This window comes from Heterodontus francisci, chromosome 48 (assembly GCF_036365525.1).
Source record: "Heterodontus francisci isolate sHetFra1 chromosome 48, sHetFra1.hap1, whole genome shotgun sequence".
Lineage (NCBI taxonomy): Eukaryota > Metazoa > Chordata > Chondrichthyes > Heterodontiformes > Heterodontidae > Heterodontus > Heterodontus francisci.
This window is the reverse complement of record NC_090418.1, coordinates 1,368,295-1,386,127: the sequence shown is the minus strand read 5'-3', so window position 1 is coordinate 1,386,127 and position 17,833 is coordinate 1,368,295. Positions and strand designations below refer to the sequence as shown.

General features: G+C 51.3%; 1 protein-coding gene across 2 annotated transcripts in view; it reads right to left on the bottom strand.

Annotated features, from left to right (window-relative positions):
- Nucleotides 1–2,495: 2,495 nt before the first annotated feature.
- Nucleotides 2,496–17,833, bottom strand: part of srrt (serrate RNA effector molecule homolog (Arabidopsis)) — an 86,008-nt gene continuing 70,670 nt past the window's right edge. For both annotated transcript variants that reach the window (XM_068023605.1, XM_068023606.1), the window contains exons 20-21: nucleotides 7,219–7,312; nucleotides 2,496–2,786 (exon numbers count right to left, since the gene is read on the bottom strand). In XM_068023605.1, the coding sequence (XP_067879706.1) occupies nucleotides 2,711–2,786; nucleotides 7,219–7,312 (170 nt within the window). In that variant the 3' untranslated portion in view covers nucleotides 2,496–2,710. The remainder of the gene's footprint in view (nucleotides 2,787–7,218; nucleotides 7,313–17,833) is intronic.

The following is a 17,833-nucleotide window of genomic DNA, read 5'->3' as shown; positions in this document are numbered from 1 at the left end:
TTCTTTCACTTTTGTAAGTAAATTTGTTATTGATGTTTTATTCCGAGTAGAAAACTGTTGTTTGGCTAATTTTATTCTTTTTTTGTCTTGCAGCTCCAAACAGTTTGCGTTTTAGGCAAATTTCTTATAAAAGGCTCTTCAGTTTAAAAAAAAAAGTTCGCTGGCCTCTGGCCTAGATTACGTGCTCAGGGTTTGGAGTGGAATTTGAATACACTGCCTCTGACTCAGAGGTGACACCATATGAATGAATGAAGCCGAGATGCAAGTGAGTAAGATACTGATTAACTAGGACCAGTTTTTATTGACTGACAGTCAATACCACTTGGTCCAAAAGCTCCATTTCTGTTTGATCTTAATGTATTGCTTCAGTGAAAAAACTGAATTATTCCCCTGGAACTAATTTAGAGGATGAGCTCTTTAATAAGAAGCAACAATAGCTGATCATTCCACACAGGCAGCAATCAACGCCCAGCAGTGAAAGGCACCAATATCCATCCCAGTGACTCGAGCCCAAAATCCAGGCAGACTCATCCAGTGCAGTACTGAGGGAGCGCCGCACTGCTGGAGGGCAGTACTGAGGGGAGAACTGCGCTGTCGGAGGGTCAGTGCTGAGGGAGCGCCGCACCGTCGGAGGGTCAGTACTGAGTACTGATCTTCCGACAGTGCGGCGCTCCCTCAGTACTGACCTTCCGACAGTGCAGCACTCCCTCAGTACTGACCCTCCGACAGTGCAGTACTGTTGTAAGTGCAGTCTTTTGGGTGAGATGTTAAACTGCGGTCCCTTCTGCCCTCTCAGGTGGATGTAAAAGAGTCCCACGGCCACTACTTTGAAGAGCAGGGGAAGTTCTCCCCAGTGTCCTGGGTCAATATTTATCCCTCAACCAACATGACTGAAAAAAACAGATGACCGGGTCATTATCACAGTGCTATTTGTGGGATATTGCTGTGCACAAATTGGCTTCCGTGTTTCCTACATTACAACAGCGACTACACTTCAAAAAAGTACTTCATTGGCTGTAAAATGCTTTGGGACATCCCAAGGTGGTGAAAGACTGTACAGAACTGTGTTCTATCTTTCTTTCGCATCAACTTGGTGCACGGGAAGCAGCCCAGCAGCCAAACCCTCAAACGTTATCACGGCCATAACAGTCTCGCCATCTCCCTGTAACCATCCATATTTGAAGACAGTAAAATCTCAAGTGTTGTGACGGGACTCCACATGGAAGCTCAGGCTGTGCTGATGCTTCTCAGTTAGTGACTAAGTTGGCAGGAATGCCCAGCGCAGTTATTTGTTGGACTCATTATACTTTTAAAAATGTACTGATATGAACACCTGTGGATTGTTAGTCGGTTGGCAGTTTGGACTGAACCCAGAGTACAAACGGCACTGCTGAAACCCAGAAAATCACAGTACAAGCCGCAGATACAGCAGGCCAGGCTTGGCTGGGCAAGCATGAGTGGCAGGGACACCTTACCCTCCCCTCCTCGAGTGGCAGGGACACCCTCCCCTCCTCGAGTGGCAGGGACACCTTACCCTCCCCTCCTCGAGTGGCAGGGACACCTTACCCTCCCCTCCTCGAGTGGCAGGGACACCTTACCCTCCCCTCCTCGAGTGGCAGGGACACATTACCCTCCCCTCCTCGAGTGGCAGGGACACATTACCCTCCCCTCCTCGAGTGGCAGGGACACATTACCCTCCCCTCCTCGAGTGGCAGGGACACCTTACCCTCCCCTCCTCGAGTGGCAGGGACACCTTACCCTCCCCTCCTCGAGTGGCAGGGACACCTTACCCTCCCCTCCTCGAGTGGCAGGGACACCTTACCCTCCTCGAGTGGCAGGGACACCCTCCCCTCCTCGAGTGGCAGGGACACCTTACCCTCCCCTCCTCGAGTGGCAGGGACACCTTACTCTCCCCTCCTCGAGTGGCAGGGACACATTACCCTCCTCGAGTGGCAGGGACACCTTACCCTCCCCTCCTCGAGTGGCAGGGACACCTTACCCTCCCCTCCTCGAGTGGCAGGGACACCTTACCCTCCCCTCCTCGAGTGGCAGGGACACATTACCCTCCTCGAGTGGCAGGGACACCTTACCCTCCCCTCCTCGAGTGGCAGGGACACCCTCCCCTCCGCGAGTGGCAGGGACACCTTACCCTCCCCTCCTCGAGTGGCAGGGACACATTACCCTCCTCGAGTGGCAGGGACACATTACCCTCCCCTCCTCGAGTGGCAGGGACACCCTCCCCTCCTCGAGTGGCAGGGACACCTTACCCTCCCTTCCTCGAGTGGCAGAGACACCTTACCCTCCCCTCCTCGAGTGGCAGGGACCCCCGGCTTGAACTGCAGTCCCCTCACCTGTGGGTGAGAGGTGGGGGAGGTGCTGGGGCGTCTGCAAGCTGCTCCTAGACACCTCTCTGTTGCTGGTGTGCCCCAGCATTAACATTTCACCTCCTCAACTGTCAAGAGCCTTAAACATGAAGTAAAATTGTGCAACCAGGCTTCATACTTCCTTTTATTTCAAACACTTCAGAAAGACATATTACGTCAGTGTATGTGAATATCGGTTAGAGAGTTTCCAGAGAAAACAAAAAATTCTACATTATAACACATTGTGTCTGCCTGGACAAAATAATGCCAACCTTACGAAAGGTTTCCTTAACTTAATGAAGGAACAACATAATAAACGCTGTAACAGATATCTGTAGTAGGACTATTTAAAAAAAGTCCACATCCTCCGGAGCATCCAGGTCTCTGTACTCCACAATGTTTCTGGGATCACCCCTCAGCATTCTGCAACCAGACCAAAAGGAGACATCAAGTGTGTGCTGTAAGCAAATGACAGATCAGCAATCTCCTCCCCTTCCTCCACCACTTGGCCATCTGCCACAGCGCGCCCATCACAGAATCATCTCAAACGTTCCTACCCTCCCCATAGCTTTGGGAGGGATGGGTGGGGGGGGGGGGGGGGGTGGTTCTATGTGGGGGCATGTGCCCCGCTGGGGTGACGGGTGGAGGGAGGGAGGGAGGAAGGGTCCAACAGCCTCTGATTTCTCTCTGGTATTTTACCCAATGATCAGGTGGACGGATTGAGGAGTGTGACAACATTCACTGTCCAAACTAACACGTGAAGAAACACTTGTGGAACTGATCCTCATGAAGTGTTTCAGGAGGGGAGAAACTAGAGAATGAGAGGGATACAGCGAGCAGATGAAGAAAAAGCACAGCAGAATAAAATTCACATGCAGAGAGAAGACACACCAAGGCCAAGAAGGGAGAGCAATGCCAAGCCTGTCATCAAGGACATGTCTACTGTCAATTCCAGCACCCACCCCGATATAGCACACATCTTTTCCTGCTCAATGTATGGTATTTAAGTTTTGCACCTAAACTCAATAAGTTTCTTCCAATGCTGTTCTCTGGTGTGGTTGTAAGCTGGCTGTGATTAATGGATTGGGACACGGAACAACAGCAGTGAATCTAGCACCATGTAAGCACTGCACAAACACAAGCTAAATTTACTATCTGACATTACACCGTTACATTTCCTCAAAGATAACAACCACTTCTTGCTTTTCATACTGCTGACAGTGCATGAGAAGAACCTCCCAGCAGCTTTTGAAAACAAGAAACTGCTCTTTTAAAGTGAAGCTTGTGCTGATGAAAGTGAGGGATGTTAATGTTGGGTACAGGACCTCAACTACAATCCTGAAAACTGCTTTTGCTGGGGGGCAGAGCATGCCATGTGTACTGAGGCTCAGAGGAGCAGACAGCCACTCCACATCATGTTGGTCCAGTGGAATTCACAGTTTGTCACCAGTACCTGTTGTTGTCTCTACTTTTATATCTTTAGCTCCAGAGATCAGGTGACATCAGTCAGGGTGTGGGAACCTTTCCCCTCACCTCTGCCATCATTAAACTCCAGAGTCGGCTCTATGGCAGAGTCAGCAGTTACAACAACTTGCATTTATGTAGCACCTTTAATGTAGTAAAATGTCCCAAGACGCTTCACAGGAGCATAAATCAAACAAAATTTGACACCTAGCCACATAGGGAGATATTTGGACAAGTGACCAAAAGCTCGATCAAAGGGGTAGTATTAAGAAGCATCTTAAAGAGAAGAGGGAGAGAGAGATGGAGAGGTTTAGGGAGGGAATTCCAGAGCTTAGGGCCCCAGGCAGCTGAAGGCACAGCCGCCAGTGGTGCAGCGATTAAATTCAGGGATGTGCGAGAGAGCAGAATTGGAGGAGCGCAGAGATCTCAGAGGGTTGTAGGGCTGAGGAGATCTCAGAGATAGGGAGGGGTGAGGCCATAGAGGGATTTGATAACCAGGATGATAACTTTTAAAACCGAGGCATTGATAGGCTGGGAGCCAGTGTAGGTCAGCGAAAACGGGACTAATGGCTGAATGGGACTTGGAGCAATTTAGGACATGGCCAGCTGAGTTTTGGATGAGCTCAAATTGCAGCTTAACAACACAACCTTACTGTGATGGAAGACTTTCTGCCCAGGACAAAGCACAGGCAAGTACTGTGAGATGGTGGACTCCTACACGCTAGGTTCTGGGACCACCACCCAAACACATTTCACTTAGGGTCCTTACAAGGGTGACGAGACATTCACCCCATCAATCTGGACCCTATTTTGCACCCAACACTCAAAGGGACAGGGTACCTGCCTCTTCATCCTCATTGTGCTCGCCCTTATTTTTTAAATATTACATCAAAAACCAGCAACTCATCACAAACACGGAAATAAACCTAATTCCAAGTTCTCTGCATAACGAGCCACGACTAAACGGGCAACAAACAGCGCTGGCCTGACAAACATACAAAACTGCTTCTTGGCGATTGTTTGGAGCACAGAATGTTGCATCACAGGGACGTTTTATAAATTCTTTCATGGGGTGTGGACATTGCTGACTAGGGCAGCATTTATTGCCTATCATTAACTGCCCTTGAGAAGGTGATGGTGAATGGTGATTGTGCAATCAGTCCATCTTTTAAAAGGAAAAAATTGAAGCAGACAAAGAAACTGGGAGGGAGTGGGACATTCGGATTAATTTTGGACTATCTCTATGCCAGAAACTCCTGTGGTTCTATGGGTTCAAGAAAAGTACAAGGAACTCGTTCACATAACTCTCAAAGTTGAAGTGAAACAGATCTGCACCCATTCCAGAAAGAAAGTTCTTGCCAATACTCCAAGTCATTACAAGCTAAATGATTCAGGGGAGAAAACTGTCAGCATGCAGACCAGATCAATGCCAAGATTAAGGTAAACGAACACTAGGTGGGAGGAAAACTTGTCTTATCTGGAAACCAACTAACTTTCTGAAACAGGACATCCTGCACACATTTTAAATCAGATAGAGGTTGACTGGGTTCCAGTGCAACAAGAGCAAGTGAGTTCAGGGCCAGAGACATTGACTGAAAAAATCTAGACAGAGCACAAAACTTTAAGACGTGAACACTGAACTCCCAACAAACTACATTAATAGTGAACTAATCTTGAATGATTTAGAATCTATTCGAAAGGATGTGATAAATGGACACTTGGATAATAATAATCTGATTGGCATAGTCAACATGGATTTATGAATGGGAAATCATGTTTGATGAACCAGCTAGAGCTTTTTTTTGAGGATGTTACTAACAGAGGGAGATTGCAGAATTCTGGTAAAGAGGGATCTGGGTGTCTTGGGTACATGATTCACAAAAAGCTAGTATACAGGTGCAGCAAATGACTAGGAAGACAAATGGAATGTTGGCCTGTATTGCAAGGGGAATGGTATATAAAGGTAGGGAAGTTTTGCTACAGCTGTACAGGGCTTTGGTAAGACCACACCTGGAGTACTATGTGTAGTTTTAGTTTCCTTACTTGAGAAAGGATATAATTACATTAGAAGCAGTTCAGAGAAGGTTCACTCAACTGATTCCTGGGATGAAGGAGCTATCTTCTGAAGAAAGGTTGGACAGGTTTGGCCATTGGAGTTTAGAAGAATGAGAGGTGATCTTATTGAAACATATAAGATCTGAGAGGATTTGACAGGGTGGATGCTGAAAGGATGTTTCCCCTTATGGGAGAGACTAGAACCAGGGGACACAGTTTAAAAATTAGGGGCCGCCCATTTAAGACAGATGAGGAGAATTTTTTTTCTCTCAGAGGGTTGTTAGTCTGTGGAATTCTCTTCTCCAGACAGCAGAGGAGGGAGGGTCTTTGAATATTTTTAAGGCTGAGTTAGATAGATTTTTGATTGACAGGGGAGTCAAAAGGTTATAGCAGGTAGACAGGAATGTAGAGCTCAGGTCACAATCAGATCAGCCATGATCTTATCAAATGGCAGAATAGGCTCGAGGGGCTGAATGGCCTACTCCTGCTCCTAATTTGTATGTTCACATGTAGCATTACTAGGTCAGTGGGTAGAGTCTGTATTGCATTTTGCACCATTCTGGTAACTCTCCTCATTGGATAGATCAGGTTGAAGAAATTGGGACAGGATCAGGCAATAGCAATTCGATGAGCAAGGCTCCCCAGAATGGAAGTGCTGGGGGAAAAAGACAATTCAACTTATCAAGCACTGCTCCTAGAGATTTCCTAACACCTGTTTGCAAGATTGCAGAAGAATGCATGTCCTTAATGAGTGAATTGATGCATACAAGCAGTGGGAACGAAGGAAGGAATATGATTCAAAAAAAAAATAAATGCAGAGACTTGGAAAAAGGAGTGGATTGTAAGTCAATGACAGATGAACAGTGAATGGCAACAACGTGCACTTCAGTAGCATAGTGAGATGTCACAAGTCGCTTTATAGGAGTGTAGATCAAACTAAATTTGACACCAAGCCATCGGGAGATTAGGAAAAGTGATCAAAAGCTCAAAGAGGTAGGTTTTAAGGAGAGTGTTGAAGGGGAAGAGAGGCAGAGAGATCCAGGAGGGAATTCCAGAGCTTACAACCTAGGCATCTGAAGGCACAGCCGCCAATGGTGGAGCAATTAAAATTGGGGATGCACAAGAGGCAGAATTGTAGGAGCGCAGAGATCTCGGAGGGTTGTGGGGTTGAAGGAGGTTACGAGATAGGCAAGGGTGAGGCCATGGAGGCAATGGAAGACAAGGATGAGAATTTTAAAATCAAATGGGAGCTATTCTAGGTCAGTGAACACATGTCTGAAGTTTCTCCAAAATATTTCACTGCTGGCAAATGATTCTTCATAGAACCAACACAAACCTGTTCCTCGGCTTCCCTGGGTAGCCTCCCTGCCCTCGATATGCATCATAGGCTCCTCGCCCGCCATACTGAGGAGGAGGATAGGCAGGCCCTGCTGTAGACAAATCACAGGCACAGTTAATACGGCCTTGTCAATGACCAACATTCAGCATATAGCCAGCAATCCCAGGCCTGCTTCATTAGTAAAGCCAAGCAGAATTAGATAGGTGACCAGAGTACACTTGCACTGTGTCAAACACTCCCAGGACAGGTACAGCACAGGGTTAGATACAGAGTAAAGCTCCCTCTACACTGTCCCATCAAACACTCCCAGGGCAGGTACAGCACAGGGTTAGATACAGAGTAAAGCTCCCTCTACACTGTCCCCATCAAACACTCCCAGGACAGATACAGTACGGGGGGTTAGATACAGAGTAAAGCTCCCTCTACACTGTCCCCCAGTCAAACACTCCCAGGACAGGTACAGTACGGGGGTTAGATACAGAGTAAAGCTCCCTCTACACTGTCCCATCAAACACTCCCCAGGACAGGTACAGTACGGGGGTTAGATACAGAGTAAAGCTCCCTCTACACTGTCCCATCAAACACTCCCAGGGCAGGTACAGCACAGGGTTAGATACAGAGTAAAGCTCCCTCTACACTGTCCCATCAAACACTCCCCAGGACAGGTACAGTACGGGGGTTAGATACAGAGTAAAGCTCCCTCTACACTGTCCCATCAAACACTCCCAGGGCAGGTACAGCACAGGGTTAGATACAGAGTAAAGCTCCCTCTACACTGTCCCATCAAACACTCCCAGGACAGGTACAGCACAGGATTGGCTGGGCAATTTGGAGCACTTCCTGTGTACGATTAGTCAAACCAGCTGCACCTGAGCAAGCTCTGGGAGCTGGAACTGCAGAGGAGTCAGCAGAGTGGAGAGAGCTGTATTTACTGCTTCAACTGTGCAACTGTTGTACTTTTACAAGGACAAAGGAGAACTGCAAGTAATTTTGGAGAGGTGGGTGTTGGAGCACCAGAGAACTGTTTTTTGTTTGGACTGTTGGGGGAGGGAGAAGGCACCGGAAGATCCAGGGGTGGGGCTGCCAAATTCTATAGGGAGCCCCTGTATTGCTCTGCCATCCTGCACAAAAGGGGCTCCCTCCCCACCCCCAACTGTGTGGCTCGGGACGGCTCAAACTGCCCGGGTGAAGAAAGTCTTGACAGAACAGCGGAGAGAACCGGGCGGCTCCAGCTGACCCGGGCGAAGAACCCTCCCCGAACTGGAAGACAGAACTGTGAACGCTGAAGTAAGGTGCTCCAACTACCGAACCACAGAAACATCCTCGCAGCTCATTTCTCCCTCCCATCACTCAGCTGTCTGTCCTCTCCTCTCCTTGTCCTTTTCACCCCTATTCTCCTCTACCCCCACCCCTCCCATCATATTGCTTTTGTTTAAAAGCTGGCAGTTTACTTCTTAAGGGTGAACGTGGCTCTGTGACCCCATGGCAAGTCCCTCTGCACCGGTGGCGGGGCCTACTCGCACATATGCTGCTGCAGCTGCACCTGTTGCCCCGTCACCGTTTGCACTAATAACATCGAAGCATGGGGTCAAGAGCAACGTCCACCCAAACATGACGATAGAGGCATGTGAGAAAGCAATGGCCGATGTTGTCAGCCCTTCGGCCATTGTTGCAGCCTCGAAAATGTACGGGAAGGTAGTGTTTTTCCTGAAGACCGAGCGGGCGGTGACCCTGGCTCTGAACAAGGGGCTCACCGTGGGCGGGACCTTTCTGCCAGTGGACCCCCTGGAGGTCACTGCGCAAAGGGTCATTCTATCTAATGTCCCACCCTTCATTCCTGGTGAGCTCCTCCTTCCCCACCTGCACCATTTGGGGGAGGTAAAGACGGGGCTCACCCCAGTCCCGCTCGGTCTTCGGGAGAACAGCCTCCGGCATGTATACTCCTTCCGCCGCCAGCTATTCATGCAGCTGGCGTGGGAGGAGGTTACAGAGGGCCACTTCAATGTAGAGTTCCAGGGGACGGCCTACCGCGTCTTCTGGACCTTGGACGGGGTGCAGTGCGATGTCTGTAGGGGGGTGGGGCACGTTCGTAAGAACTGTTCCAACCTCCCGGCTGCAACTCCAACTCGGCGGCCCAGGGTGGCGCCGCTGCACCTCCTCCCACCCCCCCTACACCTCCACCAGATACCATTCAGTCGGTACCGGAGGCTGTGGTTTTCACGGCCTCTGGCAGGGATGGGGGTGCCCGTCCAAGTGCAAGGAAGGCGCGGAGGAAAAATAAACATCGAGAGGCACGTCCCCTGGACATATTGACACAACCCGAGTCTGAGCTCAGCACAAAGCCCGATCTCGGGGAGTCAACTTGCCCCAGGGCTGGGCTCAGGCCCAGGGTGAATAAAAAAAGAGTGTGGAGGCGGAGGTCTCTGATGACATGGAGGTCTCTGAACCTCCGCATCCAACTGGGAAAAAGAGAAGGCACCCCTCCACAGAGGTAACACAGGGCCCTGAGATACAGGGCCCATCTGTTGGAGGGGAGCTGTCTCCTGTTTCGGGTCCCCAGGATTCCCCTACCGCCACCACCAAGGCTACAAAGTCTGGGCAGGAGCTCCCTATTCCTCAGGATGGAGGCGAGGGGGAGGCCCCTGTACCTGCGGCCCCTCCTGAAGGAGTAAGTGGAGCCCTGCCTGCGGTGGGGGAGCCTGGGGACACCGCCCATTCTGCCACTGCCACTGGGTCGGGTGCCCTGAGTGGAGGGGAGGACGGAGCCCCAAAGGGTCGGCCCTCCCGGCCAGAGTCCTCCACTGACCAGGAGACACCCGACCTAGTTGCAATTGAAAATGTTGTTCCTGTTGCTGTGGGTGCTGGCGGAGCGGGAGATGGCCTCCTCTCTCCGCTTCCGGTCACGGCTCCGGCTGGATTTCCAGAGTCGGGAACTTCTGTCTCCCCTGGACCACTCATTGGCCTGGGGACGGAGGTGGAGGGGGGTCCTGGGCTGCTGGCGCCCACAGGCTCCAGTTTCACAGTAGAACCCAGAGTGGACTCCTCCGCCATAGATCCTGGGGGTGGGATCATGACGGAGGCGGGACCAGCTTGCGCGGCCGGGACGTCCGCCCCACAGTGTGTGGTGGATGTGTCGGCCGCTGGCGGTGATGACCCGGAGGAGGATGGGGATTCGGTGTGGGGCACGGAGGATGACCTTGATTCCATCGCTCGTGAGGTGGTGGATCCCTCGTGCCTCCCACCGAATCTCCTCTCATCCCCACGGCGGAACTCCGGGATTTCCTCGCGGCTTGCAGGGGTTGCCGCAATAAAGTTCAGCTGGCCCTCGGCCGTTGGTCGAATCTAGCGCTGATCAAAGAGTCCGTCCGTGCTGCCCTTAAGAAAGCGGGCAACGCGCGGGCGTGAAACTGGTTGAGAGGTGCCGTTTTAATGTGTTCCTCAATGGGTTGCTAGGGGAGTGGAAGGCCAGGTGCACTTCCACTCCCTCCTCACAGTGAGCTGTTTGTGACTGGTTTTAAGTACCTTTGACATGAAGATAACCATAGCCAGCCTCAACATCATTGGCAGCAGGGGGTCTCACCGCAGATTTCACAATCTCTCAGTCCTCAGGGAAGGGAGATACGCGGTGAGTTTTCTGCAGGAAACCCACACCGTTCCGGGAGACGAAGCCACCTGGCTCCTGGAGTGGCAGGGTGGGGTCTACATGAGTCACCTCACCCCTATTTCGAGTGGGGTGGCTATCTTGTTGGCCCCGACTTTTCAGCCGGAGATCTTGGGGGTCAAGGAGCTAGTGCCGGGCCGCTTGCTCCACCTCGCCGTTTGCCTGGGTAGCATGCCACTCCACTTTGTGAACGTGTACGCGCCCAGGCCAGGCACGTTGCAAGCACGCTTCTTTGAAGTGTCCGCTCTCTTGAGCTCCATCGATAGCGGCGAGTGCATCATCCTCGGGGGGGATCTTAACTGCACCCTCGAGGTGGGGGATCACTCCGGTCCCCAGCGTGGCCAAGCGTCAGTGGAGATGTTGAGGGGACTGATCAGTTCCTTTAACTTGGTGGACGTCTGGCGGAGGAGGGTCCCGAATCGACCGCCTCTACTTTTCGCAGGCGTACGTCTCCCGCGTCTCGGCGGCCTCCATGCGGCTGGTGCCGTGCTTGGACCACCACCTGGTGTGGGCGGAGTTCACTCCGCTCCGCACGCGGGCGGGGTCCGCGTACTGGCACTTTAACAAACGGCTGCTGGAGGACGAGTGATTTCGGGACTCGTTCTGTCGATTCTGGGCCGACTGGAGAAGGAAGCAGGGGGGCTTCCCCTGCTTGAGGCTATGGTGGGATGTGGGCAAGACTCACATCCGCTTCTTCTGTCAGGAGTATGCGAAGGGGTCGACCAAGAGGCGGGAAGCCGAGATCGGGCGCCTTGAGAGGGAGGAACTCGACTTGGAGTCCCGCCTCGGTCATGCCGTCGTGGACCCGGCCCTGTAACAGGCGTACAAAGAGAAGGGCGCGCTGAGGGACCTGCAGCTCATAGGGTCCCGAGGCGCGTCCGTGAGGTCGCAGATCCAGATCCTGGAAGATTTGGACCGTGCCTCACCCTTCTTCTCCTCGATGGAAAAATGGCGGGGGGTCCGTAAACAGCTTGTCGAGCTGCTGGCCGACGACGGATCCTCCATCACGGATCCGGAGGGAATGGGCCTCCTGGTCCGTACTTATTACAGTGCGTTGTTCTGTCCGGATCCGTCCGGCGAGGATGCGCGCAGAGTTTTGTGGGAGGACCTGCCGCAGGTCAGCCCGGAGGGCGCCGAAGGATTGGAGGCTCCGTTCACGTTGGCATAGCTGACTGGCACCCTCCACCAGCTCTCGAGGGGCAAATCTCCAGGGCTGGATGGGTTGACCGTGGAGTTCCTCAGGGTGTTCTGGGACGTCCTGGGGGACGATTACGCGCGGGTCCTGGGGGAAAGCCTGGCGACCGGGGAGATGCCCCTCTCGTGGCGCAGGGCGGTCATCGTCCTGCTGCCGAAGAGGGACGATCTCCACCTGCTTAAAAACTGGCGTCTGGTCTCCCTCCTCAGCACGGATTATAAGATCTTTGCCATGGCTATGTCTACCCACCTGGGCTCCGTGCTGGCCCACATGATCCACCCCGACCAGTCCCACACGGTCCCAGGCCGGTCCATCCAGGACAACATCCACCTGGTCCGCGACCTGATCCATCTTTCCCAAAGGACTTTTATACGCCGCCGCAGAGTGTATAGTCGAGGTTAAAGGGTCCTTGACGGCGCCCCTTTGCTTTGGGAGAGGAGTGCGTCAGGGATGCCCCATGTCCGGCCAATTGTATACCATCTGCATGGAGCCCTTCCTGTGCCTGCTTCGCAGGAGGTTGACGGGATTGGCTCTGCGCGAGCCGGCCATGCGGGTCGTCCTCTCGGCTTACGCCGACGACGTGCTCCTCGCAATCACAGATCCCGTTGACTTGCGGGTGATGCGCGACTGCCAGCAGACCTTTTCTGCCGCGTCCTCCGCGAGGATCAATTGGGAGAAATGTTCCGGACTCCTGGTGGGTCAGTGGCGGGTAGACTCTCTGCTGGAGGAGTTGACATCTGTTGCGTGAAGCACCACGCACCTCCTCTATCTGGGAGTCCACCTTAGCCCCACTGAGGAAGCCTGGCCGGCAAACTGGCAGGAGTTGGAGGCGAAAGTCACCGCTCGGCTGGGGCGCTGGACAGGACTGCTCCGAGTGCTTTCCTACAGGGGCCGAGCACTGGTCATAAACCAACGGGTGGCCTCCATGTTGTGGTTCCGGTTGGTCACTTTGGCCCCGCCCCCAAGATCCAGAAGAAACTCGTCGATTTCTTCTGAGGCAGGAGGAAACACTGGGTCTCTGCTGCGGTTCTGAGTTTCCCGATTGAGGAGGGCGGCCAGTCGCTGGTGTGCGTCCGCACCCAGGCTGCGACTCTCCGCCTTTGGACCCTTCAGAGATACCTGTACGTCGAACGTCCTCCCAGATGGTGTGCGCTGGCGACGTATTTTTTCCGCCAGTGTCACTGCCTTCAAGACGACACGCAGCTCCCGGTGGAGTCCGTTAGCCGCCCCTCTCTGAGGGAGTTGCCTGTCTTTTACCGGGATCTATTCAGAGTCTGGAACATGGTCGCCTCCAGTCAGGGCGCTCCCCCGCCGGCGGAGGTGAGCATCTCGGCTGTCCGGGCGGCCGACTCCGGGGATGGTCCGGCGGGCGGATGGAGTAGCCAAAACCCCCGGGACGTCCCTCACTGCGGGTGGCGAGGGGGCTCGGGAGTGCGGAGCGATCCCGGCCGAGCTGACCTCCGCTCGGCCGGAACTGCTCATCGGACCCAGGCCCCGAAACCCTCCTCGGGAGCCGGTCCCACACAATCCGAGCCACCTCTCGGAAATGCCCTCCGTGCCATTCCAATCGGCGCGGAGGGGTTTCCTGTACGGGCTGCTCCTGCACACTCTCCACTTCCTCGCCCTAGTCAGCCGGCCGGACACGCCCTGGCGGTCCGCGTTGCCATCTGGCGGCGAGGGGAAACCCCGATGGAGGTCTCTCTATGCGGGAGTCTTCCTCCTTTACATCGGGGACCTGGGGTGGAGGGTGTTGCACAGAGCAGTCCCGTGCAATAGACTTTTAAGTTGGTTCACGGACTCCCAGGCCGCCTGTACTTTCTACGGCCTGGACGAGTCCGTGTTCCATGTATATATGGAGAGTGCGAGGTTGCAGCCCCTCTTTGAGTATCTGAAGGGGCTGCTCCTCAAGTTCTGGCTGCACTTCAGTCCCACGCTCCTGATCTTTGGGCACCCGGTGCGGAGTGGCGTGGGCCGGGAGGAGGATCTCCTCGTCGGTCTGCTCCTGGGCCTGGCCAAGGTGGCAATTCACAGGTCCAGGTTGCGGGCCATTGGAGGGTCCACCTCCCCGATTGCCTGCCCCTCTTCGGCGGTTATGTTCGTGCCCGGGTGTCCCTGGAGAAGGAGCATGCGGTGTCTGCCGGTACGCTTCAGGCCTTCCGCGACCGGTGGGCACCGCAGGGACTGGAGTGCATCGTCGACGCAGAGAATGGCATTTTAATTTGAGTTTTTGTTTATTTATCTGGTTTTAATAAAGTTATTTTAAAAAAAAAATGGGGTTAGATACAGAGTAAAACTCCCTCTACACTGTCCCATGTAAGAATTAGTATTTTATGAATTATGTTCTTTTAACAAATTCTTTTAATAATCCTTTAAGGTGTTGGCCATGCTTTACTAAAGGTCAAGAAGCAAGACTGTGTCCAAATTGCTGAGTGAAATATGTCTTTTATCACAGACATGGTTCTGTAACATAATAACTTTTGTAATTAACAATTAAATACTAACTATGTCTCCTGACATCATGACAATAATAAACTAATAGAATTGTTACAGCACAGAAGGAGGCCATTCGGCCCATTGTGTCTGCACTAGCTCTCCGAAAGAGCAACTCCCTCAGTTCCATTCCCCCGCCTTCTCCCCATAACCCTGCACATTCTTCCTTTTTGTATAACTGTCTAATTCCCTTTTGAATGCTTCAATTGAACCTGCCTCCACCACGTTCTCAGGCACCGCATTCCAGACCTTAACCACTCGCTGTGTGAAGAAGTTTTTCCTGTCACTCTTGGTTCTCTGACCAAATACTTTAAATCTGTGCCCTCTTGTTCGCAATCCTCTCACCAGTTGGAACAGTTTCTCTCTCTCTACTCTGTTCAGACCCCTCATGATTTTGAATACCTCTATCAAATCACCTCTCAGCCTTCTCTTCTCCAAGGAAAACAGTCCTAACTTCTCCAATCTATCTTCATTACTGAAATTCCACATCCCTGGAACCATTCCCATGAATCTTTTCTGTACTGATTAGATTAGATTAGAGATACAGCACTGAAACAGGCCCTTCGGCCCACCGAGTCTGTGCCGAACATCAACCACCCATTTGTACTAATCCTACACTAATCCCATATTCCTACCAAACATCCCCACCTGTCCCTATATTTCCCTACCACCTACCTATACTAGTGACAATTTATAATGGCCAATTTACCTATCAACCTGCAAGTCTTTTGGCTTGTGGGAGGAAACCGGAGCACCCGGAGAAAACCCACGCAGACACAGGGAGAACTTGCAAACTCCACACAGGCAGTACCCGGAATCGAACCCGGGTCCCTGGAGCTGTGAGGCTGCGGTGCTAACCACTGCACCGCCCCTCTCCAATGCTCTCACATCTTTCCTAAAGTGCGGTGCCCAGAACTCCAGCAATACTCCAGCTGAGGCTGAACTAGTGTCTTATACAAGTTCAACATAACTTCCTTGCTCTTGTACTCGATGCCCCTATTAATAAAACCCAGGATACTGTATGCTTTATTAACCACTCTCTCAACCAATCATGGCTCGAACAAACCGGTCACGTGGGCAAAAGAGGTCCCAGTAAACTAATCAGGATAAAGATGAGATTTTTTACCCTACTCGAAGGTAAACTAATCAATCATAGGAAAGGCTAGGCCCAGAAAAGGATATAAAAGTTAGACACTCGAGGCTCTCGGCGCACAACCCGAAGAACAGAAAGACGAGCGAGAATGACTTTGGGCAACAGAAGATCTCACGAACCAGTGCCACAGCAACTGGGCTTCTACGGTCTGGGGCTCGAATGAACCAGCTGTATCCTATTGCGTACGTTAAGTATTATCATTTTGAGTATGTGTATGATTAATACTTAATAAATTTACTCTATCATTAAAGGCGAATACTTGTACCTGTACTGGGTTGTGAGCAGTCACGTTTCTGGGTCCGCAAAGTGAGTTAACACTGGTAACAATCTTATTCTCATCAAACACTCCCAGGGCAGGTACAGCACAGGTTGTAAATAAGCTTTCCCAAGAATGTGCTTAAAAGCAATCAGAGCTGTAATATCTGCCCTTTTACCTCCTCTCTCACCTCACCATCCAAGACCCCATACACTCTTTGAAGGTGAAGCAGCGATTTTCTTGTACTTCCTTCCATTCAGTATATTATATTCGCTGCTCACAATGTGGTTACCTCTATGTTGGGAGACCAAATGCAGATTGGGGGACTGCTTTGCGGAACTCCTCCGCTTAGTCCGAAAACATGACCCCGAGCTTCCAATTACTTGCCATTTCAACACACCCTCTGCTCTCATACCCACATCCCGGTCGTGGGCGTCGTGCAGTGTTCCAGTGATCCTCAATGCAAGCTTGAGGAACAGCTTAGGCATGCTACAGTCTACTGGATTGAACGCTGACTTCAATAATTTCAGAGCATGACTGGCCCTTTTTTATTTTTACTTTATTTTATTTTGTTTCATCAGATTTTTTTTAAACCATGTGCCTGCCCACTGTTTTTTTTCATGTTTGTGCTTTTGGCTAAAGCTGTTCATTATTCTGTCATTAACACCCTCTCTGCGTCGTCTTTCACCACACCATTAGCACTCTCTCTTTGCCTTTGCCCCACGACCTCCTTGTCAATTAATCTCTCCGGCCCTCTATCCTATCAACACCTTCCCTTTTGTTTGCTTTTCCCTCACCCCCGCTTCGTTTGCTTAAGACCTATTACATTTCTAACCTTTGCCAGTTCTGATGAAAGGTCACTGACCTGAAATGTTAACTCTGCTCCTCTCTGCACAGATGCTGCCAGACCTGCTGAGGATTTCCAGCATCCGCAGCATTTTGCTTTTATTTTAGTGCTTAAAAGCCAGTTAGGTGCTCCCTACTCCCTTTCATAGATTTTTGTTGGGTAAGGGTATTAAGGGCTACATAACAAGGCGGGTAAACTGGGTTAAGAGACCAATAAGACATGTTCTAACTGGATGGCGAAACATGCTTGAGGGGCCGAATGGTCCCCTCTTGTTCCTATGTACTTCACTGTGTTACATTCCCACAGGGGTTGTATGTGCAGCCTGTGAGTGAGATTGCCCATACGTGCTAAATTACAGCCACCTTTGCATAGCCTATTCCTGCCCAACCCTTCCATCGAAAGACTGCATCAGATCCCACAACGTGATCTCTCTTTTCCATTTCAGAACAGCTGTCTCAATGTGAGCTCAAGATCAGTCATTTGACATGGACTGGTTAAAGCTGGCTAGATATCTGTTTTAATCTTGTTTCATCCATCTAGAATCAGCAGCAAGCTTTGAATCAATTTGTGGTTCGAGACATGCAACTTAACAGAGCAAAATAACCTAGTACAATGTGGTTAATTTAACTACCGGTTGTTTTCTTGAAGAGTAATCTTAAAATCTATTACTCATAAAGTTGTTAGCAAAAGTCAAACTTGTGCAAAGGTTACAGAATGCAAGCTCCTACTGTCTCACTGCCTGACAAGACACTGAAATGGTACTTAGGTATATGAGCACAGGATGCTCATTGACATTTCTCTGCCATTTGGTTGGTGGATAGATCTGTGGGCTGTGACCTGAGCGGATTGAAAACCCAGGAGCACCGTCAATGAATCCACACTGGAATGTTGCGTCTCCCTCACACCAGCATGACCAACACCAATGCCCCATTTCACGCAACAGGGGAGAGAGAAAGCCAAGAGACTGCTAAACTACACCACTATCTTAATAATGCAATTCAATAAAGGAA